This window comes from Phaenicophaeus curvirostris, chromosome 8, assembly GCF_032191515.1.
Source record: "Phaenicophaeus curvirostris isolate KB17595 chromosome 8, BPBGC_Pcur_1.0, whole genome shotgun sequence".
Lineage (NCBI taxonomy): Eukaryota > Metazoa > Chordata > Aves > Cuculiformes > Cuculidae > Phaenicophaeus > Phaenicophaeus curvirostris.
In genome coordinates this window covers 4449858-4476889 of record NC_091399.1, presented here as the reverse complement: position 1 = coordinate 4476889, position 27032 = coordinate 4449858, and the positions used below count along the sequence as shown (strand labels likewise).

The 27032-nt window shown below is 37.2% G+C and overlaps 1 protein-coding gene across 3 annotated transcripts in view; it reads left to right on the top strand.

Moving 5' to 3' along the window:
* The window catches only part of DPYD (dihydropyrimidine dehydrogenase), a 368728-nt gene that overhangs the window by 256969 nt on the left and 84727 nt on the right, over window positions 1–27032 (top strand). For all 3 annotated transcript variants that reach the window (XM_069862153.1, XM_069862154.1, XM_069862152.1), the window contains exons 17-18: window positions 10777–10897; window positions 11792–11911. In XM_069862153.1, coding sequence (XP_069718254.1) covers window positions 10777–10897; window positions 11792–11911 — 241 coding nt within the window. The remainder of the gene's footprint in view (window positions 1–10776; window positions 10898–11791; window positions 11912–27032) is intronic.

Here is a 27032-nt window from a genome sequence, read left to right as displayed (position 1 = left end):
AATATAGCCCGTATGATGATAATTTTAAAACTGAGTGGGAAATTCTTCTCAGAGCATGGGTTTGAATTTCTTAATTTGTTGATTTCAAAGGCTTACAGTTTCCTCAATGATTTGATATTTTCTGCCTCTTTGTTATAAGAAAGAACTGAGAGCTTTCCTACCTAATCACAAGAAAAAGCTATTTGCAGCTGCAGCACTCATATATTTGAGTTCCATGCTTCCCTTTAAAATATTTCATGTATGATGTAAACCTAATCAAACCTTCATGCCTTCTAGCAGGTAACCTCTGCGTGAACTAAAGAGCTGAAATATTGTTTAATCATGCTGTGTACCACTTTTTTACAGTGATATGAGAAACATTATTTTGGTTGGCCAGAAACAACTAAGATAAAATATTCTGTTCTGTCAAGGGTAAAAAGGTATTTTTATAAGTCAACACTTTCAATATACCACTGCTGTTGATAAGTAAATCTTTCCAGTTAGTATCTCCAAGAAGTTTATAAAATTTAACTGTGTGGTTTCGCATTTTTCAGTTGGAATGTTTAGGCCCAGTTGGTATCAGAACAAATTATTTGCTAATTTGAACTGGCAATCTTTGCTTCACCCTTTCAGGACAACTATTATTAACCATTATTCTGACAAACAAAATAGTGGTTGTGTCTGGCTCCTTTAGTGTTGCTTTAAAATCAATAGCTGTAAATAATGATTGCTACAGTTTTAACTGACACATGTCAATGAAACAGTTTTTGCTGTCCTGCAACTATAACAATTTTTTAAAAAACCTTACAGTTAATTTTAAAAGTAGAAAGTTTTCTAGTAGTGATGCTTCTTCTGGTTGCTTAGATTAATGATTTAAATTTAAAAAAACCCCAACCAACCAACCAAAAAAACTAACAAAAATCCCCCAAACAAATTTAGAATAAAGAAAAACATTATGGTTTGACCACCTCCTTAGAGAGAGGACTGAGTTTTGAAAATAAACTCAATTGTTTTTCCTTTAGCGCTGGGAAGAAAACAAAAAGTTTTTATGTGATCTGAAAAAGGGAGTAATTGCAAAGCTGTCTAAAGACAACCAAAAACCCTTCAAATCTCAGTTGTGCTTGGTCTTGACATACCTCTTATCGCTGCTGTAACTCCCAACACCAATCTATGTTTTGTACTTTTGTGTACCAGTCAATCAAAACTTTTCAGCTCATATTTTGACCTCTTCTCAGTGGTTATTTTTTTAGTCATTAGGAATTAAATTATCATAGAAGGGGTGTAGGAGTGCTGTGCTGCTAATAAGGTAAGGTGGATCTCCCACACAGCACTTAAAGAAATGTATTCTTGAGTTTGGATACTGACCTGTGTTAATCGTGGCAGCTATGAGATGGGATATGTTAAAAATAGAAGCTTTAGAGTGTTGTTTGGGTTGGTTTGGTTTGGTTTGATTTTTTGGGAGGTTTTGGTGTTTGTTTGTTGATTTTTTGTTTGTTTTTTTGTTTCTTTGTTTTAAATGTACCTTTATGCAGTGTTCATATGTGCTGCACTCAGTAGTGTACTACAATAAGGAAATGCTGTGTCAACTTATTTTTCCCATTTTCTTATTTGGAGTAGAGAGAGGTGGTCTAAGGCTATTTGTGTTATGGTTTTAACATATTTCAAAGTTTCTAATTGTAAAGCTGGAGAAGGGAGTAATTGTGATTGTGATACTAAACTCATTTGGTGAAAGAAGAGGGAGATGGGGGTTGCTAGAACTGAAATTTATTAAGAAATTCTCTCAATACCTTTTATGAGTCTTTAAGGTTAATTTGGTTAAACACTGTTACATTTGAAGTTACATTTTCTATGTGCACCATTTTTTTAAACAGTTTTTCAAAGTATCGTAACTGTGAGTGGGAACCACAATGGTGTCATAGTCTGGGGTTGGCTTTTCTTAATACCTGCTTTTATCTCTCCCAGTATAGCCTGGGTCTCAGAGCTTTGACTTCTCAGCTCAACCATGTCCAAAGCCTGGGCTTAATCCAGAATGACTTGATTTTGTCCAGTGACATAGTGGAGTCCCTGGAAAAAAAAGGAGAATCTCATTAGGCTCCCTGAAGTAGAACTTGAATGAGCAGATCTGAAGAGCAGCTTATCAAATCATGCTACCAACTTTACTTTTACTTGCAGCTTCACTGTAGAGTAATATAGTCCTAGATAAAGTCCTAGCATCTAAGAACAGAGCAAGGAGAAAGGGAGTTTAGTTCTTAAAAATTCCCCTAGAAATAATAAAAAAACCCCTTCAGATGAAATCGCCAGGCTCTTGCTTAGATTTTTACTTTGGAAAAAAACATCTATAAAGTGGGGGTCATTACTCTCTATAAATATTAAAAATATTTACATGATCTTCAGATGGTAATATTTTTGCCTGAGTGAAAAGACTGTAATAAAAAGAAAGAATGTAATGTCTAAAAGCTAATGGGAATTTTCCAGGCTATGCTTTACATATTAATCTGCAGCATTTTGAAAGCAAAAAGTGGTTTTTTTCACTAGTAGTACATGCTTAGTTAAATAAGCCATATGATATCTCTTCCGTTTAAAAATATTACAGTTTTTGTTGAAATTATGAAGAGAACACTTACGCAGAAATAGTATAGTGTTTTAATTTACCCAGTACACAATTTTCAAAAGTGGGTTTTTTTAAAAAAAAAATAAATTTTGGAGTGTGTAAGAGAGTAGAAAATAAGTGTATCCTTGTATTAAACCAGTGAGCAATGGTCACTGTACATATTTTTGCTGTGATAGTGTAGTTAATTGATAACTATGTGGACCTTGCTTAATTCTTCTCATATTAATCTCTTATCTTTTATAAATTCTTACCCACCCAAAATACCCTACGACCTCTAGTTACAACCTCACTTCATATTGAAACCTCTTGTTTCAAAGTGCAAGTTAATTAATAAATGCTGAAGGTCTAAACTTGAACAAAACATTTTGATCCTTCTAGAACTAAATGTAAAATTATCCATTTGTGGATATTTTTGAATTTTTCTCCTGAATAGGATTCTCTTGTACCATTTCACTGGAGACATCAAATGAGATTTTGAAGGTATGTTTTTTCACTAGACTAATGCAAAAGGTTTCTACTACCTTTGGTTCACTTCGGGTCTTACTGGCAGTACAGTATTGACTGAAAAAGAGTCCTGAATCCACACACTCTATCTCTAAAAGTTTATTTTGTGGCATAGGTTTCACATCACATCATAGCATCGATTCTAGCCAGAAGGATATAAACTCCCATCCAGCAGCTACATTTTTGTGGGGTTGACCAGGCTGACCCAAAACCCCAGAAGTCATTTAGGAATTTTTCAAAATTTTTTCTAATACATAGAGATGGCTTCACTTACAACTGTGAAAACTGTTATTCCTGCCTTAGGTTAAACTGCCTCATTTCTTTGTGTTTGACAGCTGCAGTCAATAGATGTTGACCAAAAGCTGTCAAATTTCCTGAGAAATAAGGAAGCTGGTTTTACTCCAGATGAGAAGCAGAGAGTTACTCATCTTCTATCCTGGGAAATCCTTCCCTTAATTTGACAGGCTTTAAACAAATTGTTAGCTTTTATTAAGTTCGAAATGGGACAATGCACAACCTTAACTGCCCTTTTCTAGGATGTGAGAAGACAGTAAAATTGTGATTGACTGCAGTTCTGTGTTTAGGTACTGTGGAAATTTTGGACAGGTTTAGAGATAGATTGTTTTATGAAGGCAATGTTGAATGTCTCTTAGGAGGAGGGAGAAAAAGCACCTCAGGAAAAGATCAATAGTAATATGCTAAAAAAAAAAGAGGTGAATGCAAAAGATACTAATTTGCAATGTTGTAAGCTGAAATTCCTGTACTTTTACTTTTTCTTCACTTTGAAAGAATAACAGAAGATTAGCTCTTCACACACAGAGAGAAATTTTGATTATTGTTTTTAAAAATTTTGATTTCCTAATGGATTTCTGGATACATGTTTGATCTGGAAAAGGAAAATGCAATAGACATATAAAAAGCATTTAAGCTAGCAGCTTATCAGGCTAGCAAGTCCTCAGAACATCTTTGAGATATCTGTAAAAGGTGCCATTTCAGACCTAAATATTTAGCTGTTGGAGTGGATTGAATAGGCGAGGAAACTATAGAAATTGTCAGTACTCACTTTCTAAAGCTGCTCCAAATATGTCCTGCCCCTGCCTGCCTGTGCTGCAGGTCATGGTGAACAGGGCCACTGCAATGCTCGCAAGGAAAGGGTAGTGTGGCCCAGAAGAAAGTCTGTCTGTTGCACGGAGGTTATCTGATGACAGTGAAAGATTCTTTTCTCCTTCTTGTTTTTCAGATGAGGGTACATTTGAGTCCTTATGGGTTGTCAGACAGCAGTTTGGCTAAGGATAAGTTTAGCTCTTCCCTTGCAGGCTATTGTTGAATGAAAAAATAAAGTGAGGATATGGATTATATCTAAAAGCTGAATCTTGGACATTCTCACTTACAAAGTTTTTCTTAGGCTATATCATTCCTGAATATGAAAGCACTCCCTCCTTTTGCCTATGCTACCCGTACTATTTTGGAAACTACCTACTGTGCAGAATGAGGAAGTTAACTGTAGAATGTTTTTCATATTAAAAAAATCCTTCAATGATAATAGGTGTAAGAGAGCTACAAGATTTTTCTTGAAGAGCCAGTCTGGAAAGAAAATCTCTCACCAGAAGAATGCATTGATGAGGATTCTTGGTGCCACTTGCCTACGAACCATATATAAGAAAACTCATGTCAGCTTAATGCGTGTTAAAGTAACACAAAGACAAAATGAGTCCTCTGTAACTTAGTATTTTAAATTGCAAACATGTTTACATAATGCATGGTTTAACCATGAAACTCTTTGGCAAATAATATACATGAGGATAGTTTTGTGGCCATCAAAGGCTTGAGTTTTATGAGTAAGATCAGACTTAAACTTGCATTAAATAAAACGATGATGTACTTTAATTTCTGTAACTTTGCTGTTTAGGTCCTTGTAGTCAGTGATGGATTAGGTTTAAGGGATTCACATGCAAGTTCCTAATGGATCTTGCAGCATTCTCTGTGCCATCTAGAACTTCCCATCATCACAGTCGGGATACTGAACTTGCACAAATCATCAGCATGACCTGTAATGATAAGTCCAGTAGTCCTGTGTAAGAAATTCTTCATACATATGTAAAATCAGGATTCTGTCCAAGAAGAGTTATGTTTTTGTACTTTCAACAGCTGCAAAGGTCCTTACCCTGTTCTTACTGAGATAGAACTGCTACCATTATAATAATTAGGGATGGACTGAAGGTGGCATGTTATGGTCCATTTTCTCTAGCATTAATTAGACAAAATCAGCTAATGTGCACTCCTGAGTAGTAGCCTTCCTTCTGAAGTTCTCAGGGGAAATTGTCTAACAGGTTTATTTTTGTGACATCCTTCAAACTGACTTTTATATTCTTTATATATGCATGCATACATACGGATGTACAAACACTCACATGTATGTGCTTCTCAAGGACTGCTTGCATAGTTAAGAAAACCATGTTTGTTACCCCAAAGTGGTTGTATTTCTATCTATTTTATTATTTAAATGCTCTGAAAAACTGATCCAATTCAAGTGGGTTTTTTTGTTTGTTTTAATATGGAAAGTATCTCTTGGTTTACTGTATGCCGAAAAATCAATTGCAGTTCTCTGCCAGATTATTTTCAGATCCTTATGCAAATTACTTAGTAAAAACTGGGCACCAAGACAAGGTGAGTTTCAGGAGGTGTGCTTCAGTCTGTCTTGACTGCCCTCTCTCCATTTATGAAACAGGAATAGTAGTACTTCCCTACCTCAGAGAGGTGTTCTGAATACAGTATAAAGATTATGCAGTAACAGGATAGTGTAAAAATAGGTCATAGCAAAAATTTCCAAAATTTCCAAAAATCTACAGCCAGACATTTCTGTGGTAATCTCTTCATGGTTTTGTTTCTTGCTATGACACACACGGAGTGGTGACCTACTCTGTGTGCAGCATTTTTACACTCCTTTTTAAACATGCAGGATGTATTTGCCTTGGGGGCTATAGGACGTGGGATTCATCTCATTACCAATGCCAAATGCAATCAGTAGACAACTTGCAGCTTTAATTTCTGAGGACTTATTCTCATAGTTATGGTTGTAGTTAAGCTTATCATGTGATCATTTAGAAAAAAAAGCTGAATAGTTGTTTTTCCTCTAGTATATCTACCCATTGGCAATGAGTAGTTAGGATTAAAAGCTCCACCTAGCCCAAGGCTATAATGAATATTCAGGAAAAATGATTCTGTACTGCTGCTTAGGGAAGTAAAAAGACAACCCCTGCAACGTTCAAATCTCCTGTGTTTTTGGAATAAACAAGCAATATTTGATTAGGAACAGGAAGACAGAAGACACACTGATGTACCTCTCTTACCAAAAGAGACTTTCTATAGTATTAAATTATCAACAGATTCCTGTAGGTACAGTGCATGAATCAATATTATGCTTTAGCTGATGATAATTTCACCAAGCATTTATTTAACTGTGTTTGTTTGAAAGAAAAAATGAAAAATACAGCAGAGAAATGAAGTATTCTACCAACGGATGTTGCAGTGCAATGAAACATTTGTTCACTCTTCTGGATTGACATACAGAGCAGAATTATGCCACATGTTCTGTTATGACCACACTGTATAATTATTAATGAGAGAACCAGCAAACCTAGCCATGTGTAATAGAAGAATATAATTTATAGCAACATGGTAGACTCTGAACTAAAAGCTTTAAAATACCGTAGTACATTAAGCAGAATAATATTTTCGTTAGCTCATATTGTTTGTGAATATAAATGCTCATCTGTTTTTACAGCTAATAACATTTTAAATATCAAGCCATTTAGAAAATATTTCTTAACTATGCAGGTTTCATCAACCACTTTATCATTGATAAAAGCTGTAAGCATTCAATAAAGTTTGATTGGAGTAAAAAAAGATATATTAGTGACAGATTTTTTTTGTAACGTGAATTACAGGCCTCAAGTTTCCTTCTGTTACATACCCATCCTTGAATGTTTTCTAAATGAAACTTCTGCTAAGAATCAGTAAATGCAATTTGTAAATTGGGGCCAATCATTTGGAAGTGTGGCCAGCAGGACCAGGGAAGTGATTCTCCTTCTGTACTCGACATTGGTGAGGCCCCACCTCAAGTACTGTGTGCAGTTTCGGGTCTCTCACTACAAGGACATTGAGCATGTCTGGAGAGGGGCAACAAAGCTGATGAAGGGGCTGGAGAACAAGCCTTACGAGAGGTGGCTGAGGGAGCTGAGGTTGTTTAGCCTGGAGGAAAGGAGGTTGTGGAGAGACCTTAGCTGTCTACAACTACCTGAAAGTAGGTTCTAGATAGGTGGGTATTGGTCTTTTCTTCCAAGTGACAGGCAATAGTATAAGAAGGAATGGCCTCAAGTTGTGCCAGGGCAGGTTCAGATTAGACATTAGGAAAAATTTCTTCACCGAAAGGGTTAGCAGGCACTGGAACAGCTACCCAGGAGGGTGGTTGAGTCACCATCCCTAGAGGTGCTTAAAAGACATATAGATGAGGTGCTCAAGGATATGGTTTAGGAGTGGACAGGTATGGTTGGACTTGATGACACGATCTTTTCCAACCAAACAATTAAATCCAAGTAGGTGGGAAACCCTGAATCAATAAAGTGAATTAGGCAAAATGAAGCCTGTATACAGCCTCTTTAAAACTAGGTTTTGGCACCAGGCTGCTCACTTTGTTGAATTTGGACCTGAGTTTAAAACTTTGTTGAATATGATAAATTTAATATTCTCAGAAATATTAAGTTTCAAACTGCATTTCAAACTAGGATAATTTCTTTAGTCAATAATTGCACTTATAAGTGAATTCTCTATTTCTAATCAATCTTTCCTAAAAGTTGTACTCTTGTGTGACCTCTGCAAATTGTTCTTAGTCCAAAGGCAAACTTCTCTGGAGAGATTGTACACTGTCCAGAGAACTTCCCCTGGATTATATAATGTAGTTCATTCATTTCATATGAAAATTAGCTGTCCAGTGACATGAATACATTCTGGTTTTAACCATCTAATGACTTATGCATTTTTCCAAGTTCTCAGTGCAAATATAGCAGGAAATTATGAATTTTAAAATGAATTAATAAGCTTTTCTTCGTGACATGTAGAAGAGAAGGTAAAGTTACAGCTGGAGATATAATTCATCTTTGAGACAACGTTAGTTGTCTTTAAAGCATAAAACCCCTGATATTCTCATGCAGTGGCTTCATGGCATAGAAACCCTGCTGGCAGGAGGGAAGCTCATGCATGTAGTGGCTGTGACCACTGGACAATTGTGGTGTCACTACAGCAGGGGGAGAGAGGACAGGTTCAGGTGGCTCACTGATGTTTGGCGCTGCACCAGAAGGAGTTGTAGCAGGAGGAGGCAGCGGAGGGAGGGAGGGAGGGTGGATTAGCTGGATGCTTCAGTACAGCTCCACTGTAGGGCTCATTCTGAAAAAAGAAGCAGCGAGATCTGTCACATGTGCTTGTGTTTTGGGGATGGCACAAGGTTAAACAGTATTTTTTTTTAAGGTATCCAGTGTCATCTTTATATGATATTTATTTAATAAAGAAATGAGCTCATATTACCTGTTTCAATCCAGACCTCTAAAACTTAATGGAAATTCTATTGTTTTTGTATAAAATTCAACACCTCTCCAGCTCCTATCAGTGAATGTCTCGCTGTGCCATAACGCACTGTCTTAACTTTTATTCATTTTTTCTATACTTCCTCATTAAATATTCCCATGTTGGAATATTAAATGAAATAAAATCAAAGATTTCACCTCTTTCTCTTGAGTTTTCAAATTATTTTCCTATGAAGTTCTCTGTGGTTTTATGCGAACTGAAGAAGGATAGCCTTCCAAGATTTATACAAATGAGTCTTTCAAAAGCGCTTTGTCTAAACATGTGTAGTGCAGTTAAACAGTTAAACTGTTTACTAGCTTGAGACCCTTCCATTGCATTCTTTGTATTAATCTTGGTGTGGAAGAAGCAGAACTGATGGAAAATGAAGTTCTCTACTTACTCTTGGGGAGGAAAAGAGGCCAAATTATTATTTATTAAGAAAGACCAACTAGTTCAATTGTCTTAGGTAGGATGGAAATTCAGTTTATATGACTGAAAGATATCTCCCAATAAGTCATTCAATGTGATTTTTTTTCAAGTTTTAGTGTGTGTTGGAGTAAAAATTTTTATGGCAGCACTATAAGCACAATGAAGTCAGCGTAATGTGTTATGTGGTGCCAAGAATTTTGAAGGAGAAGAATTAACATAAAGGATATACAATTCATGTCTTCTAGAGGGTCTCTCATTTCTGTGCTGGGCCTCAAGGAAATTCAAAACAGAAATGAAAGTCAAAGATGCAACTGCTTTCATACTGCCGGTGCAGCATTCATACATATTTCATGGAAGCCGCATGGGCGGGGAGATCACCATTTTTATTGGAATGGCACAGCTAGGTCTCAGGGTTTTACTATTCATGTCAGGCAGTATGCACTTTCTAGGAACACAACCTGTGGGGTTTTATTTTACACCAATGGCATAAACAAGAAGGGGATAATTCCTGTCTATTCACAAGACTGACAACCTTGATGTCCATTGGTTTGTTTTAAAATAAACTTCATTTAGGCTCATCCCATTTTCAGTTGCTACATAACAATGCAGCTTTCTGAGTTTTTATCCTGTCCAAATGGGAGAAAATTTTTTATATAAGACAGACTTAATTATCTGAGAAATTCATAAAGATTTAGTAAATGTAAATAATGGCTGCAGTACTATTAGCCTACCCACATGTTACACTTGTATTACATCTTGTAACAGCACCATTTGATTTTTAACCAGATCACACATCATGTTCTATATGCATCAGTATTGAAAATTTTAAGGTATTTGTTGAAGGGCATTATCAATAGCCAACAGAAAAAAAAAAAAAAAACAAAACACAAAACCAAACCAAACCATACCACAAGAGTAAGATTGAACAGTAACCAATATATGCACTAGATGCAGAATGTTAGTTCCACTGACCTGTTTTCAATGGAAAGAATAGCTGGTTACTGTCTACGTGAGAGATATTCCGTAAGGCAAGTAAATGCCTGGAAATCATCAAAAGCCAACACTCGAAGATTTCAATTTCTGGCTTTAACAGAAAAGATTTTGATCTTTCATTTACACTATGGACATTCCAAGTTATACTCTGAAGGCAGAGAAGAGTTCAGAAATGCTGAATTACATTCTGATAGCCCTGTGACCTCAACTCATCCTTGTTGTTCTGATCAAGACATGATCAGCCAGTGCTTCTGGTTCACGTTATTTTGTAGGATACTGGTTATTTTCAATATACCTTACATAGAATGAGTCATTAAAATTGAAAAGTAATTTTTAAAATAAATAGGTAAAGAAAGTATCTGTCATGTAAAATGTTATTTTTTTTCCTCTCTGGGAAGAGGAAATTTGTGATATTTTTGTCATTTGAAAAACATTTTTTCATGAACTAACATTTTTGTAATGGATTTGGGGTTACTCTGTGTCTGAAATAAGTTAACTAATGAGATATGATTCAGTCCTGATATGTAATTTCACAAAATCGTAATATAGCTACTTATAGCAAAGTTTTCTGTTTCCTTGATATACCTTTTGTTCATATTACTTTTAATTATGTTCCATATTTATCTGACCTATTTGAACAGGATCCAGAGCTGGTACGGAACATCTGTCGCTGGGTTAGACAAGCTGTTCAGATTCCTTTCTTTGCCAAGCTGACCCCAAATGTCACTGATATTGTGAATATTGCGATGGCTGCACAGGAAGGTAATCGACTCCAGTGCACAAGCTGTGCAGATTTACTAATTTGCTGGATGTGTTAAGATAAGGGAGTTGCTGGAATAATAACCGATAACAACAGCAACTAATATGAAAATAGTTTATTTTATGTATTTAGAATAAAGACAGTGATCAAAGGCTTCCAAATTTTGTCCATGCTTACAGAGTATAGCAATATAAGAAGAGAACTGTATTAGACTGTTAACAATAAATCATATATGTTTGTGTGTCTGTTTGCACGCTCCTATTTCTATCGTATTTATATGTTTAGCATACCACTGTAAAATCCCCTGTTCCTATGTTGAGTTGTAAAAATGGTGTGTATGTCCTGAGAAAACAGAAATACACCATTGGAAGGTATTTATATACATTGATTTTGTTCCTTAGAGCTTAAATTACAACATGGCAGGAAATGAGTTTGCAAGTAGATCTATTAATGCATGACTTAGAATCGTGGTCGTCATTTCTATGTTGCATTTTTCATTTCATCTTAGTTCTCACAATAAGAAATGAGAAAGGGGCTGGCTCTGGCCATACAGAGTTCGTGTTATCAGCTCGGAAGAGGTAACATCTGTGTTGGGGCACCTCCAGGTGTTGCACAACTGCTGTAGCAGGCTCTATCCCATTTCCCACGTGCTGTATTATAACCCCTACAGCTCTTTCAACTACAGCCAACCTTGAAGCTAGTGTTAAATTTATCAGGCCAGAATTGATCTTAAAGACCTTTTTGTGGATCCCTTTACAGTTTGTTGCTTTCTTTCTTTAGCTGTTTATTTAAATTTCTAGCTATTTCACAGTTTCACAGTTTTTCTGCTGTATTTTTTCCTCTCTTATTCTTATACACATGATTTAACAAAAAGTGACTGACCTTTCCTTTTACAGGTGGTGCAGATGGTGTTACAGCCACCAACACTGTGTCAGGACTGATGGGACTGAAAGCAGACAGCACACCTTGGCCAGCAGTTGGTGGAGGACTGAGGACCACATATGGTGGCATGTCAGGTAGGTGTTGCCCTTTTTGATGCATGGTACTTCCTTGGAGGCTTTCAAAACATCAGGAGGTCCTTGTAGTGGGCTAGAATATCATGTCTGCAGTTGCACCGAGTCCTTAAAGCTCACTGCTGGTCAATGTTTCTAATAGTCATGACAGATGGAACAGATTAAGTGTGAAGGCTCTTGGGTTGCCCTTTCCTTAATGGCAAAGCACTGCATCAGAATACTGTGATAGGGTCACTGGAGTGGGAAGGAAATCTCTTCTCTCGTGACCCTCGCTTTTCCTCAAATTTTTCATTCTGTCACAATTGTCAGGCCCCACGTTAGACAGAGGCTAATGAAAGGGCATCACAAGGGGAAATACCAACAATCCAAATGCAGTGTGTGTTCCATAGCCTGAACTCCAGCCTTACTCCTTCCTTCCCTCTGAGTGCACTTCTTCTAAGGAGATTATTTCCTTCTCTTCCCACTGTGGTAAAAATGATAGACTGTATTAGACAAATATAAGTGTCTATATTGTAGCCTGTTCCTTGAGATATACAAAAGTATCTTCTGTAGGCCTTATTTCCAAGTCCTGCTTCACAGTTTAAATTTTAAAACCAAGCAGCAAAACCTTTGCACTCCAGTTCAGTGCCTGTGCACACTAATGTATTAATCTATTAACCCTGTGCTCTCTGTTGCTGTGACAACATAAACTTGGCCCTGCAAAGACAATACTGTGAGCTTCTTGACTTCACTGGTATGGAGATTAGTCTCCTTGGTGATAGAGGTAGCAGTAAATATACATAATAGAAGTAATAGCATCCTCCTGATTTGAGTCAAACACTTTATTTTGTCGGACCCGCCTCTTACTTCATCCAAAAACATAATCAGAGCCGACCAGACAGGCAAAAAATGCTTTATTTTATGCGACTGGTGTTATCCTTAGAGAACTGTAAGAAATGTAGCAAAGGATACCTTTTAAACAAACTTTAATTCAGATAAATGTATTCAGTGGAAAATTGCCTTATTGCTTTAGATAACTACATAGAATTTAGATTTTTTTTTTTTAGAGAACACTGAAAAGCAAGAAAGAGATAACAGTCAGAAAAATCATTATGCCTATTGCGTAATGATTATTTCACAGTGACAGTCCAATAAGATGCTATGATTTTAATAATATGCAAAATGGGCGAAAGAGGGTAAAAAGAAGAAAACAACTACAGCCTATTTCAATTTCTCTAGCCTGCCATGTTGACAGGAAAAGAATAAAGGAGGTCACAGTGGGTGCTGTGCATTAAAAATTAATAAAAGAACTATTGCAGTAGTATTTTATATAAGTAACACCATTCACATTTTCTCATTTAAGTTGCAATTTCTGAATATTCCTTCCTACCATAACTCTGTCTTATAAAATCTATAAAATGACTGCATTATGAAAAGTGTGTCTGTTATGTCACAAATTTAAAACATGTACATAGTGTAAATTACAGTGGCACTTGGCTGCTTCAGCTGTAACTGAGGACACACCAGAATTTCTGTGGCTTATAATTCTGAGATCTGAGGAGAAGTTATTTATTTCTTTTATTTCTATATATATGTGTGTGTTACTTTCAAAATGTGTTTCTGTTCCTGAAGTTTTACATGTATCAGAAGAGATAGAAAATGTCATTTTAGGGTGCACCTTCACCTATGATACAAATCTGGTTATTCAAAAAATATGAAAACCACTAGAAGTTCTGACAGTTTATTATATTTTGAAAGACCATATTGTTGCAGACAAATATATAAAGGTTTCTTACTGATTATTGACATCACTAGGTCCCAAGCCCACAACTTATAGCCCAAAAGAAAGCCACAGAGCTGGCTCTTCAACACGTTGTGATATTTTCTGCCTAGCAATCAGGGTATAACTATACAAATTTACAAAAGCAGGAAGCAATTTTAAAACGAGAGAGCAGACATGCTTGCAAAAAAAAACCAAAACAAAACATAAAACAAAAAAACTAAAAAGTGGGAGAGTGTGTTGTCTTGTCAGAGCAAGGGGCAGGGTGGACATACTTCTGAGGTCTGTTCCCGGCCATGCCAGGGCTCATTCGCGTGGCCTGCAGCCAGACACTTGACCTTTCCGTGCTTTATTTCTCCTGTCTGTGAAATGGCAGTAACACCACTTACATGCCTACAGGCTTGTTGGGAAGTGCTCTGTGATCCTGGCATGAAAGTCACTTCATAGCGTAAAGCATTGTTTTTCTATTTTGACTTGCTTAGATTTCTTGTTCAATTTTATTACCTCGTAAAGTCAGTAAGTTTCTGTTGTTTTGTCAAATAATTCCTCTGAAGAGAATTAATTTTTTAAGTGAAAGTCAGGACTTTTACAGAAGCAATGTCTGGTCCATTTTCTGTGTTTCACCAAAGCGCAGCTGGTGTACCATGTTCTCTAGCGCACAAACCTAGAGCAGATACAGGGCATAGGCAAACTGTATCTCACTTTCTGGAATTTTTCCAGTTGCACAGATTTTTGTTCTATTCTGGACCAGAAATGATGCTTGCTTGGCACCATAGCAGGACTCTGCCTCATGGGGCGCAGCGCTGGTGGTGCTGCAGGACCACGTGTGCAGCAGGAGCTGGACCCCAGCCCTGTGGAGGTCTCAGCACAGAGCTCCCCTCACTGAGGTCTGCTGGCAAGGCTCAAAGCTGGTGACCTTCAGCATCACCCAGCCAGTGAAGAATTGCTCTCAGTGGAGTATTTCTGGAGTGCTAGATTAAACTGGATTCTAAATCAGCCTGGGCTTGCTTATCATTTTTTCCCCTTCTCTTTATACATGAATCATAGGTAACTCTACCTACCTCTAGTAGCATTGCCTGCTAGTATAGGGCTTGCTCTGCCTGCAAGTGTATTTTTGCTTAACAGAGTGTGAAAAGCAGAATCTGGTTTACTTAGGGTGTGTCATCAGGGACACACTCCTCCCTTGACGTTCCACAGAGAAATGCACCTCATCCTGTGCTCCCTGTACTTCCATGCACTCCCCAGCAAGGTGAAGGAACCCCAAGCCTCAGTGGAGGGAGGAAGAAGCCAGCAGAAAGCGGGAGGTAAGACACCATAGCTGGAAACGTGAAAGTCAGCACTTTGGACCCTGAAATAAGGCTGCAGGCCTTTTTTGTTGAAGGGCTTTGCTGGAAGTTCGGTCTGGCAGTGCAGCTGGGAAAGCTCTGCGGCTGGTGGTAGGGACTGCATCACCTTGCAAGGAAGTAATTCTTTTGGAGGACGGGTGTTCTTCCACATTTTATAAACTCACTGTATCCACACATGTCTTAAGACAGCATGGATTGCCTTCTCCAGATGAGTGCAAACTCACTCCACTGAGTTTCATGAAGGTATTTGTCGAAGAGCAAATAATGAAAGTATGTTAATGCTCTAGCCTAGGAGCAGTTTGACATTTTGACTTACAGTCTTCTCTGCCCTCCACTGTTCAAAAATGTGCTCCTACGTGGCCATTTAGTGCAGAAAGGTTTTCCATGTATGACTTCCCCCAGCCTCCTCTTTCTCTTTATTCTCACCTGCCTCATGTGGAAGCAGCTATATGCAGGAGGATTGTCATTTGTTTTACCAGAAAAGAGAGACATTGAAAAGGAATTTCTTTTTAATTCCTTTGAAATTGCTAAATGACAGGTAGTTTCTTATTGTTTGTCGAAAATGCATAAAAATAATAATAAAAAAATAAAGTTTATTAACACCATTGCTAGATCCTAGAATGTTTTGAGAACAGACTTATGTCTCTGTTGTTTTAAAACAATTTTTTAAAAATATTTCAAAGAAGGAGAAGCTTAATGAGATTACTTTAAAACCCCTATTAACTTTGAGTTGTCACAGTCAGTGTTTTCTTCCCAGCCACTGCTCTGGCAGTGACCTTCCTGTCTTGATCTAATTTGATCACTTGAAAATTGCTAAGCTATAAGAGGCATCACTCTTCCCTCCTTCCTACCCTCCTGTGTGTTGGGTGGTTTTGACAGGGAAGGATCCCCATATCCCAGGTGGATGTTTGACCACTAGACTGTAGGATTAGTCTTTCTCTCTTCTCCGTTTCCCTGCAAACATTGAATTATTAATAGAAAGTGAAACAGCTCTCACAGGATACATGCTCATACTAGCACAGCCTGCTGACCTGCACAGGAACCCAACTTGGGAGAGCCAGATTAAATCCCAGGTGTGAGCCTGGGTCCCACCTGGGTCTGCTGAATTCCAAGTTTACCTTCCAACTATTGATCATTGTAAAATCTCTTTATTTTTTCTTTGACTTCTACCTGTATCCTGATGCCAAAAAAATATTTGCAGCAAAAACTGCAATCACTTTATTCTGATTTTACTTTCACTTTAATAGAAAACATATTGCTTATTGACCATGGAGTCTTAGCTAAGCCCAAGGGCTATGGTAGGCCTACGGATTTCTGTGGCCGTGTTCTGTGCTTAGAGAATCCCAGTCTTCATCCATTTTTTATAAGTTTCCAGGAATTGCCCATTACTCAAGAAGTGGAAATGTCCTAATGAAGCCTTCAAAATATGGTTAAGGAAATAAGTCCTTATGGTGAAAGAAAAATACTAAAATTAAGATATGGCTTCCCAAACTGTTTAACTCTTCTACGTGTTTGCAGGATTAGAGACATAGTTTGATTTCCATTAATGAGCTTTTAGAATTGATCCAGTAGTATTTCTGGCTTGAGAATATGGCATACATTGGATTTTACCCCTGTTCTTCTTATAAATGTGCAATGCAGTATATTTATTTCTTAAAAATAAGCTAATGCTATTTTTTTATCCTCAAAGAATAAAGAACTCCAGCTCTGAAAGAGATGTTTTAGTCTATATAAGTATAAAACATTTTGAAAATGCGTATTTTGTAGCTACTAGAGTAAAATGACAGGTTTTCTAAAGAAATGTTAATCTACTGTCAGCAGCCACATGCTTCCCAAAGATATTTTTCCTTAAAATGTATTTTATTTCTTTTAAATAGTTTTTTCTTGAGCTTTCATACTGTGCTTCCATATTCCAGATGTGTTTTATAAAACACATCACATTGCAGCACAATAGGATATCTGTTGCAGGCAAAATAGAGCAGAGTTTCTGTTTGAATTTTCATTTTTTTTTGTTCTTTGTCATCTGTTTGTTTCTTTGTTTTTGTCTGGAAGCCAAATCCTTAGGGGATAAATTTATAAAACCATGCATTGGACTTAGCAAAAAAAGTTAGGTTAAAAGCAAATCTCTCTACGGTGCTCTCACTATGGATCCTTTTAATGCTCTGCAGCAAAAATATTGCAATATTTTACAGTAGTAGTTCAAACACCTCATGCTTATGTGCTGTTATGGCTTTCTCCAATTATTACATTCTGTAGTATTTGGCATTATTTTCACAAATGTGCTGTACAACATCTTTGAGTTCATATGTTTGCATGTTTTCCATAACAAGAGAGATTCGGACTTGTGTGTTCTAACTCCATAGCTGACCACAAGGGATTCAGAAGGAATATACCTAGACAGCAGATTCAGTCATTAAATGTGGGAACGCATAGTATTGGAAACCAGCAGAGGAAGTTAATTTTAGTTACTTTTGAAGTAAATTATTGGATGTGTCTCTTTTTACAAAAAAAAAAAACCAGTCAGACAGCAATTGTGACTTTAAGGGAGTGCTTTACAGGTGTTATTTCATTAAATTAAAATGTATATATTATATGAATAATTGACATTACTAATTGGAGCATATATTCTAATCTGAAATGTAAGAATTATATTGAAAGAGGAAAAGTTGAAGTTATAATAAAAAGAGCTGCCTTTTAATTTTAATTATATGACACATCATGAAAAAGGAAAGTGATAAAAAAAAACCAAGAGCATTCACTTGCATAATCACAGTTCTTTCAGTGACTGTGCAGCGTGGATTTTGGTCAATAGAAATGAATGAAAAGCTGCCCATCACTGGAAACAAAACAAAATGTATGTATGCATAGGCACTTCTATTTAGTATAAATATTTACTGAGAGTTAAAGATTATTTACATTAACATATATTTATAAAACAGTGTGAATAGGAGTAAAAAACAAATATATGCAGTAGTACAATTTTAATTTCGTTTTATTATTTCTGTTAAATGTAGCTCATGCCATTAAAAGCCCTTATTTGCATATATTATGTCAGGATTCACAAAGAGTCCTCTGTTTTCCGCGGTGTCCTTGCAGTCTGATTTCTCTTAGTGTTCTGCCATCACTGGTCTGTGCAGGAGAGATCAGAGCCCTAATAATAGATTTTTGACAGGGAGCTCGCCTGCTACCTGCCCTACACGAATCCTCACTGTTCATGTTTGCTTCATGGCAACAAAGCAGACAGAAGGAAAATGCCAAGTGCTGAGTTTGAGGTACAGCCCTGCCATAGCTTGACATTTCAGCAGAATAGCAGTTTATGAGATGCATAATTTTTCATCTGGGACTCAGCTGCCATTTTCATAGAAGCTTGCAGCTCATCGACTGACTGGAAGTAGGGCAAAGGTTTACAGCATAGATCAAGGTCTACATCCTTCCCATAGCTATTTAAAAATAAGTATTATTCTCCAGATAAGGTCAGGGAACCAAGCATGTTTTTCCCACTTTTAATATTTTTTAGCTAATTTCTTTCCCACAAAGAGAACACTTTATACCCTTAGCACAGGTGCTGTCTGTAGTTGATTAAAAAATGATCATAATTGATTTCATTCACCAAAAGATTAAATGAGTCCTGCAAAAAGAATGAAGCATGAGTCTTTGCACACAGCTTTTGAACAAAGCTGTGTTTTCTCTTCCTCTTATTTTCAAAAAAGCTAATTCTGAGCTTGAAATGAATGAAAAGTCTTTACTCTTCAAGCATAATTGGTTTGGTTTTTATTATTGTTATAGATTGAATTTAAATTTTCACATTCATGCACATGTACTTGGGAAACAAATACAGTGTAGGTACATGTAAGTGAGTGTTTAATTTAGAATTACACATCTTTGTGAGCTTCAGTAACAGTTCACCATGTCACAGCCTCATATAGAACAATGGTACAGTACATTGGATTAATTAAAGAATCCTTGCAGAGAACTGAATTCTCAGTATGTCAAGATTTCAATTTTATGTTAAATATTTTCTAAAGGCCAGACCCTTAAATCTCAGGGGCTGTACCAAGCAGTGAGCTGTGAATTTAACCATAGGCTAACTGCTAATGATAAGGAAAAGAGTCCAAGTTGAGGCAGCTGTAATACAGTCATTGGATTAGGCTATCAATCACTCGGTTCCCTGAGGAACAGGCAAAGACGACAAAACAGTGAAAAGGGAAATTAGGAAGGGAGGGCATGACTAGAATGAGATTCTTCACCAAATGTATCTGTTAGTTGGATGAATCCCCCAAGCATCAGACAGAAATGTCCAGCTTTGCTCTTAGACTAAAAGCCAAGTATTTGTTCCAAACCCCTAGAAAACCATCAAATCATCATTAACTGTTGTTAGCCTGTGCAGGGTTTTAGAAATGTGATTGGCTATATTCTCCTGTTTTAATAGCCTATAATTAGATTAATCTCTAAATATCTGTTGTTAACACTCTGGACTTACTGTTTATATCAAAGCTCTTATAGAATATCTCCAATTGAAATAAATCATTTCCCAGATGAGTAGGTTTTTATTAATAAACAGATAACCATTAATCTATCAAGTCTTACTGATGGCTACCAAAGGCATGTGTCGGAAGGTGACAGATAAAGTCATAAGTTCTACTCAGTTGTAGTGTGGTAAAAATAAGAGAGAATTAATGTAGCCTAGCTTGCCCAAGCATAGGCGGTTTTAATCTGAATGCAAGTAGATAAAATGGGAAATTGCTTCATATAATGGTATGGATAAACATGATTAAGTGAAGAGTGCTCTTATAGTTAGCAATTTAGACATGTAGTCTGATTAACAAAGAATGGAAATTAATAAAGAAAGTAAAAGAGAAGCCAAAGTATTTTAAAGCAGAATGGTGGAACAGGCGCTTGTATTTAAACTTGGTTACAGTAATGGAGAGAGGTGAGTGTACCACATACAAACTCTGACCTGATGAGGAGGTGTAAGTCAGTCAGGAACAGAAAATTTCTCCTTCCAGTAATATTAGCAAGACTGAACCCATTGGTGTTGTCTTTGTCAGCACAAATTGATTGTCTTTACACGTCTGTCAGGTCTAGGGATGGACGGGTCTCTTTCTCATATGATCACCCCTTCCAATTTTAAGCAAATGCTCACAAAAAGAAATCTCTCAGAATATTTTTGTGTCATATCTTTTGGAGATTATTGTGCTGAAAACTGATATATTTCTGTCATAAACGACTTACTGCAATTCATTTTCGAAGCCATTTAAATATAACCATTTAAAGTATCTTATGAATTATTTATTTGAAAAATACTTGGAATTTGAGTACTTTTCAGTCTAACACAGGAATTAAAATACTATCAAGAATTTCAAATAGACATTAATTAAAATAATAACAATCAAGAAAAGCCCGGATGAAGTCTACTGCTAAATTTGTTTTCCTTTGAGTCTCAGCAGCTGTCTCAACCTGATCTTGCTCACCTTTCTCCCTTGATAATCATGATGGAGTCAAAATGTCCTTTGAATTCCCAGTGCAACTTGAATGAGGTCTAGAGATTATGGTGGCATGCAATATAACTCTCCAGTCTTTCATAAACTTGAAAGACTACTATACACTACAAAGTGTGCCTAAACTGCAGGAACCGCATGCCCTATGATATCCCAGCGGCTACTTGGTGACTGAAGAGAAGGGTCATGCTGAGTTGCCACTCTGTCTCTGGCATTGATGCAAGTTAAAGGTGGTCCTAGCTTTCTGCTCCCAGTGTTGCAGGTAATGCAGAAGTACATTTTTTTAATGGAAGCAGTACTTCTAAGGGGTTAAGTTTATGGTCATGGGCTGGAGCACAAAGAAACTAATTTCAGGTTATAATGTTCAAGTTAGCCTGGATGTCTGCAAAGCTTTGTTGAAGTGTTATGTGCAAGTTGGATTCAAAATTGAGTATAGGTTATGAGAATTAAGGGAGCTTTGGTACAGGAGACAGCAGAAAGGTTTGACAAAGCTAATAGGGTCCGAATTTGCATGAAGACACATCAGTATTACAAGCTCCTTACTACTGGCCCTTAATTATCTTTTCTGCTGCGTTGTTATTCTGCACTGGAATCAACAGCAGTGTTTGTGATACAGGTGGTACTTAAGAGTGAGCAATGAGGCAACCATCTTCTGTGGAAATTATGAACTGTACCTCTCATTTACCCTAAGTTCTAATTGCAATTCCCCCCAAAATCAAGCATCTAATAGATTTTGTAAACAATTCTGATTAACAGTTGTATCAGCAGTTAAAACCTATGAGTACTGACCTGATATGTCTTTAGCATGTTATTTTTTTCCATATCTTACTTTGCATATTGATTTGCTCTAGTCATCAAGTGGCATATATTGGTTATAGAGCCCGTCTGTATTCAGTGGTGGACATGGTCTCATTTTACCTAAAGAATAAACACATCTTTACATTTATGAAAAAAAAAGTTGGAATGTATCTAACATCGAAATAGGAGCTAACAAATAAACAGAAAAAAGACTTTGTATTCAACATTTGTTAGTATTTAACTATTCTTTCCTCTTTCTGTGGGACAGCTGTGTTTGCAGGATAGACCAACTGTCCACTGTCTCCTACTGTCAGCCTAGGAATACTACTACTGCTGACAATACACTCCGACTGTATTGCGTGCTAGATCCTCCGCCTAGTTCAATAGCTTTGGTAGCCTCACTGGCATAGGACTCTCAGAATGCTGTTGCTCTCACCGTTCTTGCTACCTACAAAATGCTGGATTGATGTGTTTTAGAATAGGATCAGGAAGTGGCTTGAAGAGAAGGTTTCATGGTTACATGAAACTGTGCTTGCTAAGGTTAATCCAGTTGCAGGATATTTTGATGATCAGATACAGGGTTTTAGGAAAAAAAAGAAATAATCCTTGCAACAACTTTAAAGCCAGGGCACTGCAACACCGAAAGGACATAGTTAGGCTGTTGTTGCTGCTGTCCTGCTTCTGCATAGGAGTAGCGTTTGAAAGTTCTACCACTGGTTAGCTATGATTTATTATGAACTAACCACAGTGAATACATCTTTATTCACCTAAATCCTGCTAACATTCTGTATTTTTTAGCATCCTACTTGAATGATGAATAAATCCTAATACCAACTTCATGCATAAAATACAGAACACAAAATGTAGCAGATTTGTTTAACCGAGTAGATCCTGGGTTTGTATTTCATGGGGCATCACATCATCCCTGGTGAGTTATTTCCAGAAACATTTATAAAAGTATTTCACAACTGTCAGAACATTTTTTCTGCCTTTCAAAAGAATGCAACTGATATATAGTAGTCAGCTAAGGGATCTGCATTTTAATGTGTCTTTTCAGGCAAGCACGGCATTGTATAGAATGAGCTATACATATATCCTGCTCACACACAGGATATACAAACGTATCCTACAAAATATTTAGTAAACTTGTTGTAGTAATTCAGTTTTCTGGTTTATGATCAATTTACAATTTCTATGTTGCCATGCAATTGTAAATGTTTTCCCTATTAACATGTACTGTATGACCATCTTTACTAAGTCCTGTTCAAATCCCAAAAGATGCTCATAGTCAGGGTTGAGCCACTATCATTTGGGTTAAGTGAGAGCTGATTGAGAACTGTTGAGCACCGTGTCCTACTGTTTCAGAATAAGAAATCCATTGTGCAGCTGTGGGAGATACGTAGAGAGGGTGTTTTTAATGACATGAGATCTGTCCATAAAATGTGTGGTAACACGCCTGACTCAGCACTGAGGGAAGGCTGTGATGAACTTTGGTTACAGGCAGCTCAAAATGAGGAGAAAGCTGTAGGTATTTTTGCAAGCAGGCATGCTGATGAAGACATGGTTAACTGTGTTATGGTTGTGTCTGGCTGTTAAAATATGTGGCCCGACTGAGCAACCTACTGGTTTTCAAAAGTGTGTATGATTACTCCAGTCCACGTTTTGGCTGGGCTGAGCTTACCTCACTGCCTGTCAGTTATTGCTGTGCTTACACTCTTAGAGCCACGTCAGCTGCCTGCCTATTGAATACACCAGCTTTGGCAGTACTTTCACGGATTTTGGATCTATGCCAACTTAAGAGCTGCTTAGATTTTAATAGGGGGTACTCAGAACTCTTCTCATTCTAGGCTCTGATAAATTCTGTGCATCAGGAGCACTTGCAGAGAAGGTATTGCCAGACAAAGCTTTTAAGAATCAGTTGCTTTTTCTTCTAAATTTAGCAGCTTCTTCAGAACTTATTGAAGGTGGAATTTGAAGAATTCGGACCTCTAAGGAGGATCTGGTGGTAACTTACTTTCCCCAAAAAATATTTTTAAAATGCCTGCAACGTGGTACAATCTGGTTTATTGAAATAATGGAGAGATATTGAAATAATGGAGAAATAATGGAGCATCTTTGCTGTACATGAGAACATGTTAGATGATCAGTCGTTGGCAGCTATCCAGAAAGGATGTAAACCCAGAAGCAGGAAAGTCACAAGTCTTTCTCCATCTTGTTGGAGGGCATTTTCGGAGTGATCTCTTTCCTGCCTGGCTCTTTATTTTTCTGTACTTTCTGGCTCACTAATTTACAACTCTGAGAACATCCCCACCTTACTGTTAAAGTCAGATAGTGTGGGGTGGTAAAGGATTCTTCAAAAACAAATGAAAATTGTCACTCTTGTGGCCTCTTTTCCAAATTTGTGCTTCTACCAGGGCTTTCTTCCATGTCTTTTGCTATTTCTCTCTGTTTCTCGTAAATAAGATTCACTGAGCCAAAGTTTTGTGGGGCAGAGAAAGCAGGCAGTACTGGTGCTCTCTTCTGCTAATGTTACCTGCATTACCTTCCTGAGCTGCCATTCCTACGAGCGCACCTCTGTGTCTGCGAACCATCCCTGTCTTGCCCCAAAGAGGCCGCAGACTTGCTAAGACACAGCTGGTTATATGTACTTACTGTCCAGGATCTCATGGGCATCTGTGAGCAGCCGTGCTAAGCAAGTGCAGCCAAAGGTTATCCTGCTGAACTTCAGGCATTTCACTAGTTGACTGTTAAGCTTCTGCCTCATCCCTGTAAGAAGACGGGCATTCTCAGAGGTGGTTTTCTTTCTTGCTCCATTGACTGCATCAGAAATTTGAGGTTAGTGTATTCCTAATCTAGATACTGCTGTCAAATGCCTAGGATAGTGCGTGCCTACATTTTGTGATGAAATTCTGGTGGTTAGGCAAGTAAATGATTCTTCTTTTTCCAGTGCAGGTGTAGACTTCTGTTTCTGAAAACAAATGTATCTGATTTTAGCCCAGTCCATTTTCTAATCTGATACCACAGGAGAAAGTGATACTTATATGCTTGACTTTAGGATATCTTCCAATCAGTTCATGTAAAGCATCTGGTGTTCTCCTGTGTTTTAATAAGCCCTAATAACAGCATTGCAATCCTTTAATGCTGTTTCTCATATTCCTGTTACAGTAGGTATATGGCACGCATTTTCTGGTTTAAAAAGCTCAAAAGAAATTTCAGCAATTTAATCTCAGTGTTAGAAAAAGGATCACAGCAGCTGCTATGGTATTTTGTATATAAACTAGTTTTTGTAAAGACTCATGACATGCTCCCTGGGAGCTAAATATTGACAAGCATGCTCTGGCAAGCAAGATCAGGCTTGGTGAGTTAACACAGCTCAAGTCTCTGCATTGACACTGTAACCCAAGTCTGAAAACTATTATCCTACTCCATTTATTTTGGCTTTATAGGTGATGCTGTCCACTTGAATTAGGGATTTCTACTGTATTCTTAATACAGTAACTATGGATTCATATTTGATTTAGGACCACAATACTTGCAAGGTTGCTTATATTAATACATCTGTGTTTGATGACATCTTCAGTAGCGTATTGTGTGTAGAATCACAAACGGCAGCATAAAACCTTCATGACTTCAAGCCTTTAAAATAGAAGTAAAGATTGATTGTAAAATAATTTAAAAATCACAGTTGTCTTTTATGCTGTAGAACACACCATGTCTTAAAACTGTGAGTCTGTGAAAGCTGTTGATCAAAAGTGAAGCTTGGAAATGTATTCATTATGGGATATAATTTAGGAGATTAATTTCTATTTGTGTTCTGTAAGTAAAAAGAAAAATCCAAGGGTTTTTTTTTTCCTAATTGCAAGTGCATCATGTTTATAATGCTTACAGTTTACTTTTTGAATTTCTGAATAAAGAACTTAAGCCTATTTGGGCTTCTAGTAAATTTGGCATATACACTAAATTGATTACCAGATGCATTGTGCAACATATGGCATTGTAGGGTCTTTGTGTGCTTCATAGTATTTTCTTAAATTACCAGCACTTGTTTTGATTCCAAAAATGCACTTGTCTCGGCGCTCTAGCACTTTGGACTTAAATGCTGGCTTTTCAGTGCTGAACAGATGCATTAGAGTTTCACATGGAACATTTATGCTTTTGTGAGTCTTCCTCTTTGAGCTTTCCATACACAGTATTATGTCAGCGATAGCTCATGCAAATAGTATCTCTTTGTTTTCATATGTACATTGATTGCTTAAAATAACCTTCAGAATTCCTAATAATTCTGCCTGACCAAGACAAACAGGGAAGCAACCCAGTTTTGCCCAAAGATACTGCCCCCAGAGTGAATCAATTATTTCAGATAAATTTTATTTTAGATTAGAGAAAAACATGAAGAAAGGAGAACATAATTCCTTTGTAGGTGACAACAATAGTCGACATCAGTACTGTATATTTCTGTGAGCAGCCATATTCCGATGCTTGAGGCTATGGTATGAATGGGCATAAAAGTTCATCCGTGAAAATGCACAGAATATGGTGCCTGGGACACCATACTCAGTATGTAGTTTACTTCTAAAAAGAGCCTGCTGGAGTTGATTTACAAAGCATACCTTTAAAAATGTATCCTTTAAATTACCAGCAGTTTTAGAGAAAAGGGCAGTCTGACATCCCATGCAAAGGGGTTTGTGACCGGGGGTGCTGACTGCTGCCTCTCTGCTCAGGTGGAATTACTGGCTTCACACACAGATTCCCAGGCCTCCCACTGCAACCTTTCTCTTTTGTGAGATAAAAATATTATACCTTTGTATAGCATTTGGTTTTCCTCTCCTAGAAGGCACTGCTTAAGTGCCAAATATTGCTGGTATGCATTTAGCAGCAGCAGTGTGTGTGTTCTGATCAGTATTTTAAAATCAACACTTTGTGGGCCCCTGATTCTCTGTTAATTGGCCTTTGCTTTGATCACTGAAGACCAACAAATGCAGTTTAGGAGTTGTGTTGTTATCACTTTTCTTCAGTGGAAGCTGAGGGGATGACTAAGTACATAAATTAAGTCCCTTACTCACCCTCTGAGCTGCCCTTGTTGGATAACAATTAAAATGATCTGACAGAGCAATGCACTAAATTCCCTCACATCCCCTTATGTTGCTGTGAATACATCAAACAAATGAGTATTTAGGCCTATTAATACTGTTATTTTTTATTAATGAAGAAAGCAGCGTTATGATACAGGTGTATTATTTCATCTTGAAATCAGCATTGAGTTGTGTGGCTGGTCACAAGGACGGCTGATATAACCATGCTTTCATTACCAACCCTTGATTATATATCTAGAGCTAGTAAAGGCCTTCACAAATAAGGTTTATATTTCCTTTGTGCCACAAGTAGTTTACACAGCATGCACATGCTATTATTTTGCTTTCCATTAAGGCATTCACTCTTCAGCTCACTGTACACTCTCAACCAAAGAAATGGCATGAAACTTCCCGTAACTGTGAAGGTTATTAGAAAAAAGGAAGAGAAGAGAAAGCCTTTCTTTAAAATTGTCATCCATGCACATCCAAGGTCTCAGCTAAAGCCAAGGTATCAACTCTATTGGAGTTGGGGGTGCCCTTTTCTTTTACAGAAGACTGAGTATTGTCATGTAAATTTCATTACAAAATACCAGTGGGTAAGGAACTAAATATTTAGAAACTTATGTACCTAGTTATAAAACCGTAATTATA